This window comes from Spea bombifrons, chromosome 4 (assembly GCF_027358695.1).
Source record: "Spea bombifrons isolate aSpeBom1 chromosome 4, aSpeBom1.2.pri, whole genome shotgun sequence".
NCBI lineage: Eukaryota > Metazoa > Chordata > Amphibia > Anura > Pelobatidae > Spea > Spea bombifrons.
This window is the reverse complement of record NC_071090.1, coordinates 61,762,360-61,776,605: the sequence shown is the minus strand read 5'-3', so window position 1 is coordinate 61,776,605 and position 14,246 is coordinate 61,762,360. Positions and strand designations below refer to the sequence as shown.

Below are 14,246 nucleotides of genomic sequence, written 5' to 3'. Positions count from 1 at the left end.
GCTACCTGTTAACAGGCAGCATGGCGCTGGAAATAAGCTGTCAGTACAACAACCAAACGTTCTTATTAAACTATACATTATGCATGGTCAATTCTTATAGGAGGTGATCTCTGGCGTTGGGCCTTTATAAGGTGGAGTTAGTGGCCTGAAGCACTGAACTCTCTTGGAAACACTCGGTACAGTGTTTAACAAACAGTTTGTTGCAAGGTTTTCCCAGATGTCAGTTTTTTTTTTGCTCTGGAAATCTATTTCAGATGTTCGGGGAGTAAGCAGATAGATGTATTTATTAATATTCATTTCAGTACCACTCAACAGAAAGGTTTCCAGTGCTACAAGTAACACAATTATATACACACACACACACACACATTATACATATTACTATATGGGAAAGATATTTAGAGTACGGAAAATGTTTTTTCTTTCCTTTTTGTTATCTTTAAATATAATTTAAATGTAATTCATCTTTAAATATCAATGTTTTCTTTATACTGCCACTAGTGTTCTTTGGGACAGCAGCATTATAATAATATATAATAAGGTTCCGGCGGGGGAGGGGGTCTGCTAGACTTACTTAGAGGAATACAATGTTGGGACGAATCTACAAGAGAGACAACATATATTCCTATATATATATATATATATATATATATATATATATATATATATATATATATATATATATATACCAGGGCATATACCTTGGCAAATTACATAACTGAACCGCTGGGGGAATTCAGACACCCTCTACAGTCGATTAGATGATGATTCATGGCTGAAAGTATTAAGTATCACCATGAAAAGGAGGATCCCCAATTTAATTAAAGTGAAAAAGCCTTCTCATGGGGGCAAAAACTCATCCAACGTATCACACTTTGGTAAATGCCCCAGCTTGTGTCACACCAGGTGTCTTGTAGAGTTTCCTTTTATTCACACAACGTATAAAGGAAGGTTACTTTAAATTACATTATCTTCAATTAATTTTATTGAATGAGAAGAGTGATAAGGGTTTGGAGTCACTGGTGTCCATGATGTCTTATCAGGATACGTCACAAAGACTCATGGAATGATGATGTCATAAAAATTAAGGAGAACAATGGCTGTTACCATCAGAAAGCAGCTCACAGGAGCGTTTCAGACACAGTTTTCAGCTTTTATCAGTTGAGAGGTTCTTAGTTGTTAAACACGAGATGGATTCTCAGAACAAGAAGACGGGGAAACCATTCAAGAGGAGCTCGTCAGACCCATCAGACCTGCCCTTGAAGCGGTTTGTGACTCCGTTCTTGGAGAAGCAGCCAGGAGACGAAGAACCAAGCAACAGCAGCCAGAACAACGTGCCGGATCCCAAGAATTTACCATCACAATGGGTGCTGGAGCAGGCCACGACCACCAAGCTGCTCACGTGGTTTGGGACGTTTATCTGCTGCAGGTTTCCTATGATACCATTGCTTAGTCCCAAGTACCCCGTCCGTTGGATTCTCAGACAGAGCCCTCTACCTCCAAGGATGGCAGACAGAGCGATTCCTGACATCGGCTAATGTCATCTTTCTGTACCTGGTGAGTAGAGAGGTCATCTGCTCCAACCTGCTCAGCAAACGGCAGTTACGGGCAGCGCTGATGAGCTGTCTGTATGTGTCCTTCTCCTACATGGGAGCAGAAGACAACCCAGGACTGATTGGGGAGGAAAGGAGTGGAAGACAGCCCGGGACTGATTGGGGAGGGGAGCTGAAAACAGTCCGGGACTGATTGGGGAGGGGAGCTGAAAACAGACCGAGACTGATGGAGGAAATTATGCCTCCTGTTGATGTGTCTAATTCTGGATACAACTTACCTTTTAGTTATGGCTTAATAAAAAGTTAAAAACCCTAAAAAGAGTCATTTCTAATAATAGCTGAAAAAGGGAAAATGTAATCTTTGGTTGAAGATGGTGTTATAAAGGATCACTGAGTGTTATGAAGAGCCAATCCCACTGACGGGGAGGGCTGGCAGCCTAGGGCCTGGGGGGGCAAGTCTAGTCAAATGCATAATGATGTAATGGGATGGGATTGGGAGTACATCAATACACTTAAAAAAGTCACCCATGAAGCCACAATTTACTGTGATTAATCATTTTTAATAAAATATGCAGATGCAGAGTAAATAACACAAAACCTTTCCTCCCACTGATTTCTGGGCCTAGAAAGTTTTGTCCGCTGAAGTGACTACAAATTCAGGAGGCCGTTTTTATCTCTGGATAAGTAAAATTAAATAGTTCAATGTATTTCTACATTTAGGAATGTAGGAATTTAGGCTCTACCATGTTGACACCCAAAGACACAAATCAGTACAGGCTCTGCCGCACCGAAACCCAAAGACACAAACCAGTACAGGCTCTGCCACACGGTCAGCCAGGCACATACACCAGGACAGGCTCTGCCACACCGACATACCGGCAGTTTTATGCTGTCACTAAAGTTTTTATGGAGAGCAGCATTAAACTAAACCTTTAGAAATGTGTGGGTTACTCATTTATAAAAAGCAGTATTGCATTCTACAATGCAACAGGTATGACATGTTAAGGTAAATGGAAGGGGATCTACCAGGTGTATTTGTACATGTAATGTGCTAGGGACTTTTCTGAACAAGGAGTACACAACTCAATGCATGATGTGTCCTTTCAAAATATCCATAAATAAAAATACTTACTGATTGCTTTAAATGAAGCCCAGTGGAGCGAAGAACAGCTACGGAGATTTAAGCGTATAACGTAAGGACGGCACTTGCGTAAAATACTGACCACAAATTTGTCCTGAATGAGATGCCTCACTGTGAAAAAATCAATCTACAGATAAAGTAGAAAAATATGGATAATATTAAAAGCATAATAAATTACTTATGTTCAAAATATACAGTAGGTAAGACCATGAAAAAATGGGTATGTGGGAAGGCAAGTATCAGGTTAATTTTCCAATATATTAAGAATTTACTAATAAATATATACCAAATCATTCCTCCACCAATATCTGTAGAGATGACTGGGAGCTGCCCAAGGCCTAAAGCTCCCAGTCATATCTAACACTCAACTCTGCGCCACCATCCTATGGCTCGTTTAGTGACGGCTCACCATGGGGCCTGATTAGTCCCTGGTTTTGGAGCATAGGGGCTTTCATCCCCCTTGATCTGCCTCCATAGTCACCTTAGCCAAGATAACATTACTGGCTCATATGGGTATTACAGAATGGATATATCCTATTGTCTGGGTACAAGGCTGCTAACACAAGAGAATACAATAAGAAATGAGAGAGTAAAGTAGTGTGGGTGAAAGGGCTTGGCACAACACAACACAGATTTTGGTGGAGGAATGATTTCAAGAGCAGAACTGTTAAAGAGTGGAACTGGTTACAGTCCTCGGGATGGGAAACACAACAATATACATGTCATAGAGGGGAACTGTCTTTTTGACAAACAAGTTGTGTGCATATGGGTCTTACAGACAGCCCTGCCTGTGTCCACATGTTTGCTTCCCATTGTTGATGATGTGCCACCCATGTGCTCAGCTAACGCTACCTTTTTGAGGATGCTTAGCGTGCAAATTTGGCAGTAATAGTCCTTCCCCACCACAACAGGTAACATTTCAACCTGCTAGGTCTTTCTCGTGTAAAACTGGCTTTGCATGTCAATTGACTGTGGCTGACTGGCTATATGTCGCAGGCATAATAAAACTGGAATTCTTTATTGCATATCGGGGTGATTCTTTCATTGCTCACGAGAAAAACAGGGTGATGCTCCGGAGTTTAGAGTCTTTATCAGTAGAGTCTATGTTTGCTCTGCTGTTATATACATATTTATTTATCATATATAAGGCTATGAGCTGTGAGGATAGCTGTGAGGATTGTGTTTTCAATTACCACAAAAGCTGCACCTTTTGTGGAGTTCCCACAGTGTAAGAAATTGTGATTTATATGATGTGTTTAAAAATGTATATGTATTTGTGAAACTGCACATAGAAACATACAATTGAGGGTAGATAAGAACCATTTGGCCCATTTACTCTGGTCATTTTTCTTGACCTTGGCCTGGAATTAGAGTAAGGGTAGCTTTATGCCTATGCCATGTGTGTTTAAATTACCTTCCTGCATTAGCCTTCAGCACTTCTTATGGGAGACTGTTCCATTTATCTAATACCCTCTAACCAGTTCCATTCAAAAAGTCTACTTACACTACTCCAGAGTGAGCTATGCTGTGTTATTATCTTCCAGGATCGACAAACCTCAGCACATCTTGCCAAATCTATCAAGTCCACAAAACCAAAGATCTGTATAAACACAAGGAACAGCAAGCATAAATTATGTGCCAACACCAGGTAAAAAATGGAAGCTAGCGTGATTTTTCAGGCAATTCATTCTAAATACACTAGAGGGATGTAAAACAAAAACAGACCTTATTACAGGGCTCGATACACCCCAAGCCCTGGATCTCCGTTGTGAAATTGCTTCCAGGTCCAGCCAAGGTGCTTATCTACAGTTGGACAACAGAGTGTCCTGAAGAGCCCACGATCATTAGTGCCACCTCACGGACATAAATGATTCTTTTATTAATTCCTACTATTTTAAAATCAAGTCAAAAAGTCTAGAAAGCCAATTTAGGGAAGTGTAGGGTTTAAATTAAAAGTGTGTATCTTTTCCATGAATCTAACATGCGGTATAATTACAGCACTTGGACTAATTGCTTTGGTGGACATTTACCTTAAGTCTTTTTATCATTTATTTGTGATTTACTAAATTATCAAGCTGGAAAATGTAAAGGCAAACTCCCTCTTACAGTATGAACAAATCGATAATATGATGGCACTATATAAAGAAATAATAATAATAATATATTGAAAAAGATAAAAAATGGTTTTTAATTTAGAGTTGCCAGCCGTCTTGAAACCCCACGCAGGTTTCAAAACAGTGCTCATGCTCTTAATGACATGCAGTCTCCTCCATTTAAATGTTGGACATCCTTGTTCTACACACCTGCTAAACTCAGACTAGATGCCAGACTGGTGTTAAAGGATTATGGTATTAACTATAAAAATGAACTATAAAACAGGGATAGCCAACAGTCTGCAAGGCAGCCAGAGAAGTTTAAAACATAGCAACATGACTGCTTCTATTCAGCCCAGTGCTTACTAGGAATAATGGGAAATGCACATGCTTGGAAGCTGGTCTCCAAATATTAACATTCACATACAAAATGAAGCCATACAATTGCATGTCTGCTACACTTTATTTGCTTAACATAGTAGAAAGTGAAATGAGTATTTTATATAAGTGGAATGGCACCTTTATTGAAAAGTACTATTTGTTAGAAGGTACATTCAGATATTCTGCATAAGGTTAACTATGTGCAGTGTTTGTAATTGGAGTATGGTAATACAACGCAATGTTACTTGCTTAGTATTCAGTTCCCTATTTACCCTATGCTCTTCACATGAATAAGTACATTTTACAGTCATTGACATGGTTGAGCAGTTTTCAGAATCTTTACTTGAACTCATATTTCTTCTCTTGTGTATTTAGAACACAATATTTTCCAGCTGGCAAATGGCTATGTTTTCACAACAGACTTATTAATATTGAATCTGGTGTGTCACTGGTAGAGAATTTGAACAGGAAAATATTTTATTAAAACGTGTATTGATATTTTTTAAAGCGTGAGGAGTAATATACGGGCCTCATTATGATATGAGAGTTCATCTTTGATCTTACGCTAGAAAGAGAGAGTTCACTAGCTACATTATTGTAATCAATCTAAACAAAAACAGCTAAAGAAATGCATTAAAAATAGCAATTCAAAAAATACATGCTTTCCAATAATATTCATCACCAGTTTCCTCAAGATGCTCTGGTCCAAGCAGATATCTTCTACTATGCTGTCATAGACACCCGGATCACCACTACATCTTAGCACTGTGTTACTTGTGTATAATGAGTGTTAATAGTGCAATTAAGCCAGAACATTTGGCAGAACTCGTCCCCTAGGCCAGCCCTTTCTGGGACCATATCCACTTTAATATGCATATTATATATATTTATATATATATATATATATATATATATACACACACACATATGCACACTATATATACAGTAGTTGTCACTATCATTCTTCAAACACCATTCCTGTTTATTTGGTTAACTTTGCAATCTGATGATACTATGACATATAAAGAAGTGTAATATACTGATTTTTTTATAACATGACATTCTGTTCTGTCTGCATTTGCCGCTTTGTACCTTGAGAACAGCCTTGAGTGGTAACTGTGAAATGTCATCTTCACCTTCTCTTATAGAAGAAGAATTTAAACTTCCATAATCTTCCATGTCCCCTCTTTCCAAGCGCTTCCAAATGAGGATGAAAAAATACATAAGTCAGCGTTAAAGTGACATAAAAACATTTATATTTAATAGATGTTGTTCCACTAAAGCCCAGTGTACATTAATATTTATTACCTTCTATTTATATACCATCACCAATTTACACAGCACATTTCAAAGCATATTCAAAGCGTATGACAAAAATAGAATCGACAGGTTAAGACAAAACCAACACATTAGGCTTGCAAGGTTATACATCCAAGGCTTTATAAATTGCTCTATGAGAGGGGTATATGCATTAAATGGCATCAGCATAAATACAAATCATATAAATGATGGAAATGGGCCATTCCAACAGATTCACATTGAGAAAACATTTTTAAAAAACATGGTCGGTCTAGTTAGTAGGCAGATTAATGCAAGCTCTTTGTGTTAAGTTGTGCTGTGGTAGGTGAAAAGGGCTTAATGACAATAGGTACCCCCACCCATTTAATGCCTATGCGTCATTTAACATCTGTGCAAAATAAAGAAGCAGAGGCTCAGCACTCAAATGATAAGGTGAGTTTATTTCACACAGGCAACGTTTCGACGCACAGGTCTTCTGTGCGTCGAAACGTTGCCTGTGTGAAATAAACTCACCTTATCATTTGAGTGCTGAGCTTCTGCTTCTTTATTTTGGATTTATTGAGGGACTTGGTGGTACCCTGGTTCGTGCACCTTTTCACTGCTGAGTGCTGCATTCCAACCTTTCTTTTTGTGTATTTAACATCTTTGGACTACGTTGCCCAGTAAATATATCGGTGATTACTATACATTGGTACATGCAACAATATTTTTATAAAACACCCAATACAATGTAGCAAAAGCCAATGAAATTGTCAATTTTACACTACACAGCTATGCTGAATAATAAAACGGTAACAGAGTTCAGAACAAAAGTATTCTTTCAGAAAATATTTCTGAACTGAAGGCAATGCTGTAAAAAATTAGGCACATTTTCAGCTGGAATCCCACATGAAGATAAGCCTGGTTAAGGTTCTAAGAAGCTGGTGTTCTACAAGAATGACATCATACGGCCTGTTTCACATTACTACACTGCTGAATTCTCTGGATGTTTCAACAGTTCTTTTAAAGTAGTCACTTGGTCTTTCAGTACCAAAGGATCTTTGTGGTATAACACATTATTCTAAAAGGAGCAATTTGTTCTGACAGTGAGTAGAAACTAAAAAAAAACATAATATTTTTAGAACGCTGGATTCCAGAGGGTCTACAAAAACCTATATGACTTTAAGAAGATGCTGTATAGGCTTCACGTACTTCTTTTATTCTTTTACGGTATTTTACAGTTCAAGACATCTGTTTTTAGGCTGAGACAATTGTTTTAACACACTTTAGCACTTTTAACAGTTTGAGTGCCAGAAGTGAGCATTTATTTTATCTTAGGGAAGTGCTCCATTTCCTCAACTAAATGCTAACTGTGAATATAACGCACAAGTGAAGGGGCAAGCAGGAGATGTGTTCAGCAAAACATAGTTAGTAGGAGAGCTGTTACTTCAACTCTGTGACTTCACCATAGATTGTGAGGGTTCAGTCCCAGAGAGCTTTTACTGCAGGAGGAGCTTGGCTGGCCTGTTATACTGCATACCTCTTCAAAGTTTCCTCACTCACTCAGCAATGCATTATACACAGCAAGCTCAGCCCTGGTTGATGGAGAAACCTCTCAATGTTGGTTATTAACAGTAAATAATGAAATGAAGAAGTTGAAACCACAGTTTCAGAACCATGACATATCTTCTTATACTGTCTTGTCTGATGGGTACTTGGTTATGTCTGGACATTTAGTAGTGGTTATAACTTTCATGCATCTTTGTCTATGGTCCACTTCCTGTCCACTTGAATATAATTCCATGGGATGCAAGTTACTATAGCCTTCTGATCCCAGGCAGAATTGAACCGCAAAATGAAGGCGGGGAAAACAGATTTTGGAGAGGGTCACTTGAAAATGAGTTTCCCGGGGTCCAACCCGGTCTTGATCTGCCCATGCATAGACAGACTAAGGGAAAGGAGTCTGGAAGGTCTTCAAATGAAGAAACAAAGTTGACAATACAAGCTGGGTCAGGAATCAAATAGTTAAAAAGGACACTAAAGCACACAAAGGCAGATTATTTGGCTCACATAAGGGGCATGAGGAACTATGGCTAAAGGCTAACTTTAACTGTTGTCAGGTCAGATATGCAAAAAAACACCCCTCAAATAGAATGGAGACAGCATTATATATATATATATGTAGAATAGATGCTATCTAGGGCCATGTGTGCCTCTGTAATGATGACCAGCCATTGTGTAGAATATGTGAAATGGCACTTCCTCTTTTTGACTAACACCTATACAAGCCACCATGGGTGACACAGAGACAGGTAAGTGAATGACACGTGGCTTTAAGTTATGCCTCAACAAAGAAATCATGTTGGCTCATAACAAAAAACATAATTCACAAGAACTGTGAAACAGACATGAAAAACAAATCAGCATCCAGAAGTGGCACATAACTGGACAGTCATCCCTTTTAAACCTATTACTTGGATGGTATTTTCATTTTGGCTTATTTAATAAATCTCATTGGCAACATATCCTTACCATGGAAAGATTTGTTGATGGAAAGTTTTTCTTGTGTTTACACTGCAAAGCACTATGAACACACACGGTATATTTTTAGAGCCCAGATCTAAGATAAGAATTTCTGATCCCTTACTTGGGGCCTGTAGACTAATTTAAGACAATGTCAGCTTTACAGTGTTCTTTCAGGCATACCTCAAAGTACTCTCTTTTCTTTTTAGAGTCCTGGGTCTCAACGTTCCACGCTTTTAAGATTTTCTTCATTAAGGCGTCATTAAAAACATTCTGAATTCTGGTTGCTGCCACTAAAACAAATACATTTAGAAAGAAAAAAACTGTATAAACTGTGATTTGCATCCAAACTAGTCCTTTTCTGAAATGACACTTTTCAGGGTTGCGCATGTGGACCACTAAGTGTCTGCCTGATAGATCCATCTGTTTTCCAATTGTCAACAGAGGAGATTGCTGTTAAAATAGTCACACAAGACAGCTAAAAGTAGTGGAAAACCCATAGAGAACAATCAGAATCATATTAGTGATTAGTGGCAGCAACATATATATATATTGGGTCAACAGCAATTAACAGATATGGGAAAGGCTGAACTTGATGGATGCATGTCTTTTTTCAGCCTATATAACTATATAACTAAATATATATCTTAAAGGGGACCGAGAGAGGAAGTTGTTGAGTCTACATGTAATGTCTAGGTTCCCCTTAACACATAGCTAGCACAGTTAGAACTAAGGAGACCAAATCAATATGAACAGGGTCAACCATCTATCAAAATATAAACAGTTTCTGTCGAATAAAGACAGCTGGTAACATTTAGCAAAATGAAACAACATATATATGAAAGTGTAACATTCTGGCACCTATACAAAGCAATGTGACACTAAACTGTTTTGGGATAACTTATGTTCTGTTTGTTAAAGATGGCAAAACAGCATAAGGAGCAGAACACGGAACACTCTGCTTTTTCAGATACACACCCAGGTCATCCAAAGCTGTACGAGTCATGTATTACTGCAGGGAAAACATATTTGGTATGTGTTGCTTGCACGCATTTCTATTAAAAAACAACAACATTTCTTGTTCTCTGCAATCATATCTGAAATGCAGTTTCAATATTAAATTTGCCAGTGTGACATTGAGCAAACTGAAAAAAGAATATATTTCTAAATAGCTAAACAAGGCAGAGTGTGTAAGTTTTTTGAGAGTGAAAAACTTACAGATCTGTTGCTGTTTGCGAGTTTTTGTCCAAGAATTCCACCGATGTATGATGGATTTCAGTACAGTATTCGCATGATGGGCCTCAGCAGTCTGCAGTTTGAGCTGTGTGTTGATCTTGTTGGCCTGCCTCCTTGAGCAGAATTCTATCCATGCACTGGCAATGATAGAAATCGTAAATATTTAATCAGTTTGTCTTTTGATACTGTAATAAATATAAGTCAACTATTAATCTCCATGGACAACAGCTGGCTCCCAACACAATGGGATTCCTCTTGAGTAAACCAGTTTCAAGGAATTACACTAGTGGCGAAACCCAAATGTCCAGGAACTCCCAATACATCAAAGGGCTATCTCTCTACCAGGTGGGAACAATAAACAGGAGATACAATCTACAATCTCCTACAACAAAAGGACTGCAGGAGATAGTATCTGGGCTGGAGACAAGCATGTGTTTGTCCTACAACAAAAGGAGACAATATCAACATTCAGAGACCCACCCTGAATTTTCCCTGAGGACCATCAACTTCACTGTGGGGGGCAATCTAACTTCATGGACAAGAGCGGTCTCTACAGGCAGCTGGTGCAGGTACAAGATTGTGCCTTCCTAAGGATGAGTGGACACAAACTAAGAAGATGATTGGCTGGGACTGTTTGGGCATGGTGGCTATAAAGGTGTGAGCAACAAAGACAGAGAGAGGGAGAGAACCAGAAAGAAGGAAAAGAGAGAACCAGAAAGAAAGAAGGAAGGATAACATCAAGGTGACAGGGACATCCCACCCTTACATGCACACATAGAGTCACTAGCATAGTGTAGTTAGAGTCATAGAGCCTTGTATTTTAGACGCTTCTCTATATACTCATATATATGTATTTGTTATGTTAATAAACCCATTGTTTTAAGCCACTGGTGTAAGTGGAGTTTCATACGACGAGGAATCTGTAGTAGTTAAAGGAAAGCCAGACGGGTGAAGGTTATATATCCCGGGATTCAAAGGGGCTTTTCTACATTGGCGAAGCCAGGCAGGTTAACGTTCCAGTAAAATTTTTGAAGACATTCCTCGGTTGGCCCAGGACTACGTCGTGAGCATTTTGGAGGGCGGAATTCGTATGAGAACGGAGAGATTCGGTATCGTGAGTATATAAGATGGAAGCTGTTAATAATTTTGCGGATAAGTCAACTGTTGAATATGTATGTAATGATAGGTTAAATGCTTTACAGTTGTTAAATGATTTACTTTTACAGTTTGAAAAGGCTAATAATAAGATAGGAAAATTTGTAATACATAAGAAAAAGAAGTATGCGGCTAATTTAGCTCAACTTGTTGTACAGTATAAGTGTGCATTAGAAAGGATGGAAGGAAAGGTCATGCCCAATACCAATGTACAAATGATGCCTGTAAATGTCTCTGTTGTTGGGGTAGATGGTTGTCCTACATGCCAATTAAGTAGAGAGGATGTAGAAATGTTGGGGGAACAGTTTGTACAAAGGGGACATATTATAGCAACACTAACTCAGAAACTAGAAGAGGAACGCTCTAGACACAATACACATTTTCCTGTTTATACTGCAACAGGAGGTGAGGAAGCACAGTGTCACACTCCACCAAATACAACAGGTCATGATACAGTGCAACGTTCGCTATTTACTAGATCTGAGACAACCCCAAGCACGTTGCCACGAACACATAAATTCACAACACTTACTAGTTTTGCAGAGGACCCTCATAAGAAATATGCTCGTGAAATTAAAACCCTCATCACACCTTTTAATTCAAGTGCTCACATGGTAGATAATTTAGTTACATTTGAGCAGTTTGTTACCCAGTATAGCCTTGATGACCACACTGCCTGCCAACTGCTTAAAATTTGGTTGCCTCCATATTACAGTAATTCATTAGAACTCCAACAGCAGTATGGCTCTTGGGCTAACAAGGAGGAGCGCAGTAATCAGATTATGGTCCTTACAAATGTAGATACTGCGGACACATCCTTCTTAGATAGTATTTTGCCCCAGCCCAATGAAGACCCTTTTGCATTTTGCACTAGATTTCACGAGGTGTATTGCAAGGTTCATAACAAAACAGGTTTGCAAATAGGAGACCCAATAATGTTACGTATACTAGCAGGAAAATATAAGGGTATGGATTCCACTAACCGTAACTTATTAGCGACAGCTCGTAATTTTCATGAATTCCTAAGAATGTTACATGACTGGAGGAAGGATCATACACTTAAAACAAACTTCCAACACATTGCTTTAATAACAAAAAATGAAGGTAACAGTACACACCTAGATAAATTAAGAACAGGCCGCATATGTTTTTCATGTGGGAAAATTGGACATATTAAAAAACACTGTTGGCAACGCAGAAATAATCAGGAAAGAAGGGGTCAGGTACATGCGGGGGTATATCACAATACTGCCAGAAACAACGCATGGCATTCCACACGACATGATCCCTATACACAAGCAAGAGAGCATCTTAAACAGATTTCTGAAAAAGAAGGTTATAAGTCTTATCCCACCCAGGTTAGAACAGTAGAGGATGCAAAATCTTCCAGCCACGTAGTCAATGTGATTCCAACTGCACCTTTACTTGACCTTAGGGATGAGGGGTGCACTGTACTCTCACCATAGGGATGTCAGGCCCCTGTTAAAATGGAACCTATCTGCAAATTGCAGAAGGACCATAACAGTCGCCCTTGTGTTTCAGGTGTGGTCGGGGGCCATCACACAAATATACTACTGGACACAGGAGCTGCTGTTAGTCTAACATCGTTACCGTTGTTTGTCTCACCATTAGCGCCACAAACTCACTTAATAGGATTAGGGGGAGCCCAAACAAGAGCAGTGTTAGCACCCTCTGTCCCTATACAGCTGAACTCTTGGAGTGACGTATTTCCTATGTGGTGCACCTCACAGGGTGATGAAACTATTCTAGGAGTGGATATAATGCGCAAGGCAGGGATGCTTATTGATTTGTGTAACGGTATGTTATGGAAAGTCACACGTAATCGTAAACCAGTAATATTGGATTATGAACATCTCTCCTCAATCCCAGCTATACACAGCGTGAAAGATGCACCTATACAATTCCCGTTTACAGATAAGGCAGTAGTTAAATCCTTAGTGCACAAGTTTCCAGAGGTGTGGGCTCAAGGTAAGAATGATTGTGGAGTTCTCAAAGGAAGTGAAATTGTGGTTCAAGGGCCAGACCCTCCCCCACAAAGACAGTATAGGTTTCCAAGTGAAGCTATTGAGCCAGTAAGGGAAATATTGCAGAAAAATGAATGTAAAACAATATTTCATGCTGACACAATTAATGACTCTGTACATGTCTTTGTAGATGGTTCACGGTACTGGAAGAATGGTAAGTTCTACACGGGTTGTGCGGTGATCTGCCCCTCCAGGAATTTTCATCTTTTAGTTAAACTCCCATCATATTGCTCAGCTCAAAGGGCAGAATTAGAAGCCATTTCCTTGGCGATTATGAACCTCTCGCATTCTGATGAGCCTACACTTTCAACCCCTCTCAGGGAGGCAATATCAAAAGAACAGTTTCTTAAGGCAGTGCAAGACCAAGTTCGAGCAAATTTACAATTTGCAGCAGGCAACATGGCAAGACCATGTAAAGAGGGGAGTGACACAGGCGACCCGTCGAGTCTATTTGAACCAGGCTAGTTAGTCATGGTAAAAAAAAATTAGGACCCACAGCACCATGGAGTGCAAACTGGGAAGGCCCATATATAATAAATAAAAAGCTTGGCTGTACAGTCATACAAGTAGAAAGCAAACAGAAAACCAAGAAAAAGAGGAAACAGCCAATGAAATGGGTACATATTGATCAATGTAAATTGATTCAAACAAGTGGTCTATGAATTATGAAAAACCTCATTAACTTTTGGTTCTTGTTTTGTTTCTCCTCTCTCTTTCTCTCCCTTATTCCTTTTTTCAGATGCATCAACTCAAGGCCAAATCCTTAATGCGAACAATTACTTGTATGCTGAATATCTTGGGACTCTGTCAGTGTTCGATAGTTATAAAGCCTGTATCAGAG

At 39.1% G+C, this 14,246-nt stretch overlaps 1 protein-coding gene across 1 annotated transcript in view; it reads right to left on the bottom strand.

The window, feature by feature from the left end:
* FBXL13 (F-box and leucine rich repeat protein 13) overlaps positions 1-14,246 on the bottom strand; it is a 60,315-nt gene that overhangs the window by 39,570 nt on the left and 6,499 nt on the right. Inside the window, exons 5-9 of the mRNA XM_053464272.1 lie at positions 10,188-10,342; positions 9,153-9,262; positions 6,261-6,365; positions 4,199-4,294; positions 2,686-2,821 (exon numbers count right to left, since the gene is read on the bottom strand). Of these exons, the coding sequence (XP_053320247.1) occupies positions 2,686-2,821; positions 4,199-4,294; positions 6,261-6,365; positions 9,153-9,262; positions 10,188-10,342 (602 nt within the window). The remainder of the gene's footprint in view (positions 1-2,685; positions 2,822-4,198; positions 4,295-6,260; positions 6,366-9,152; positions 9,263-10,187; positions 10,343-14,246) is intronic.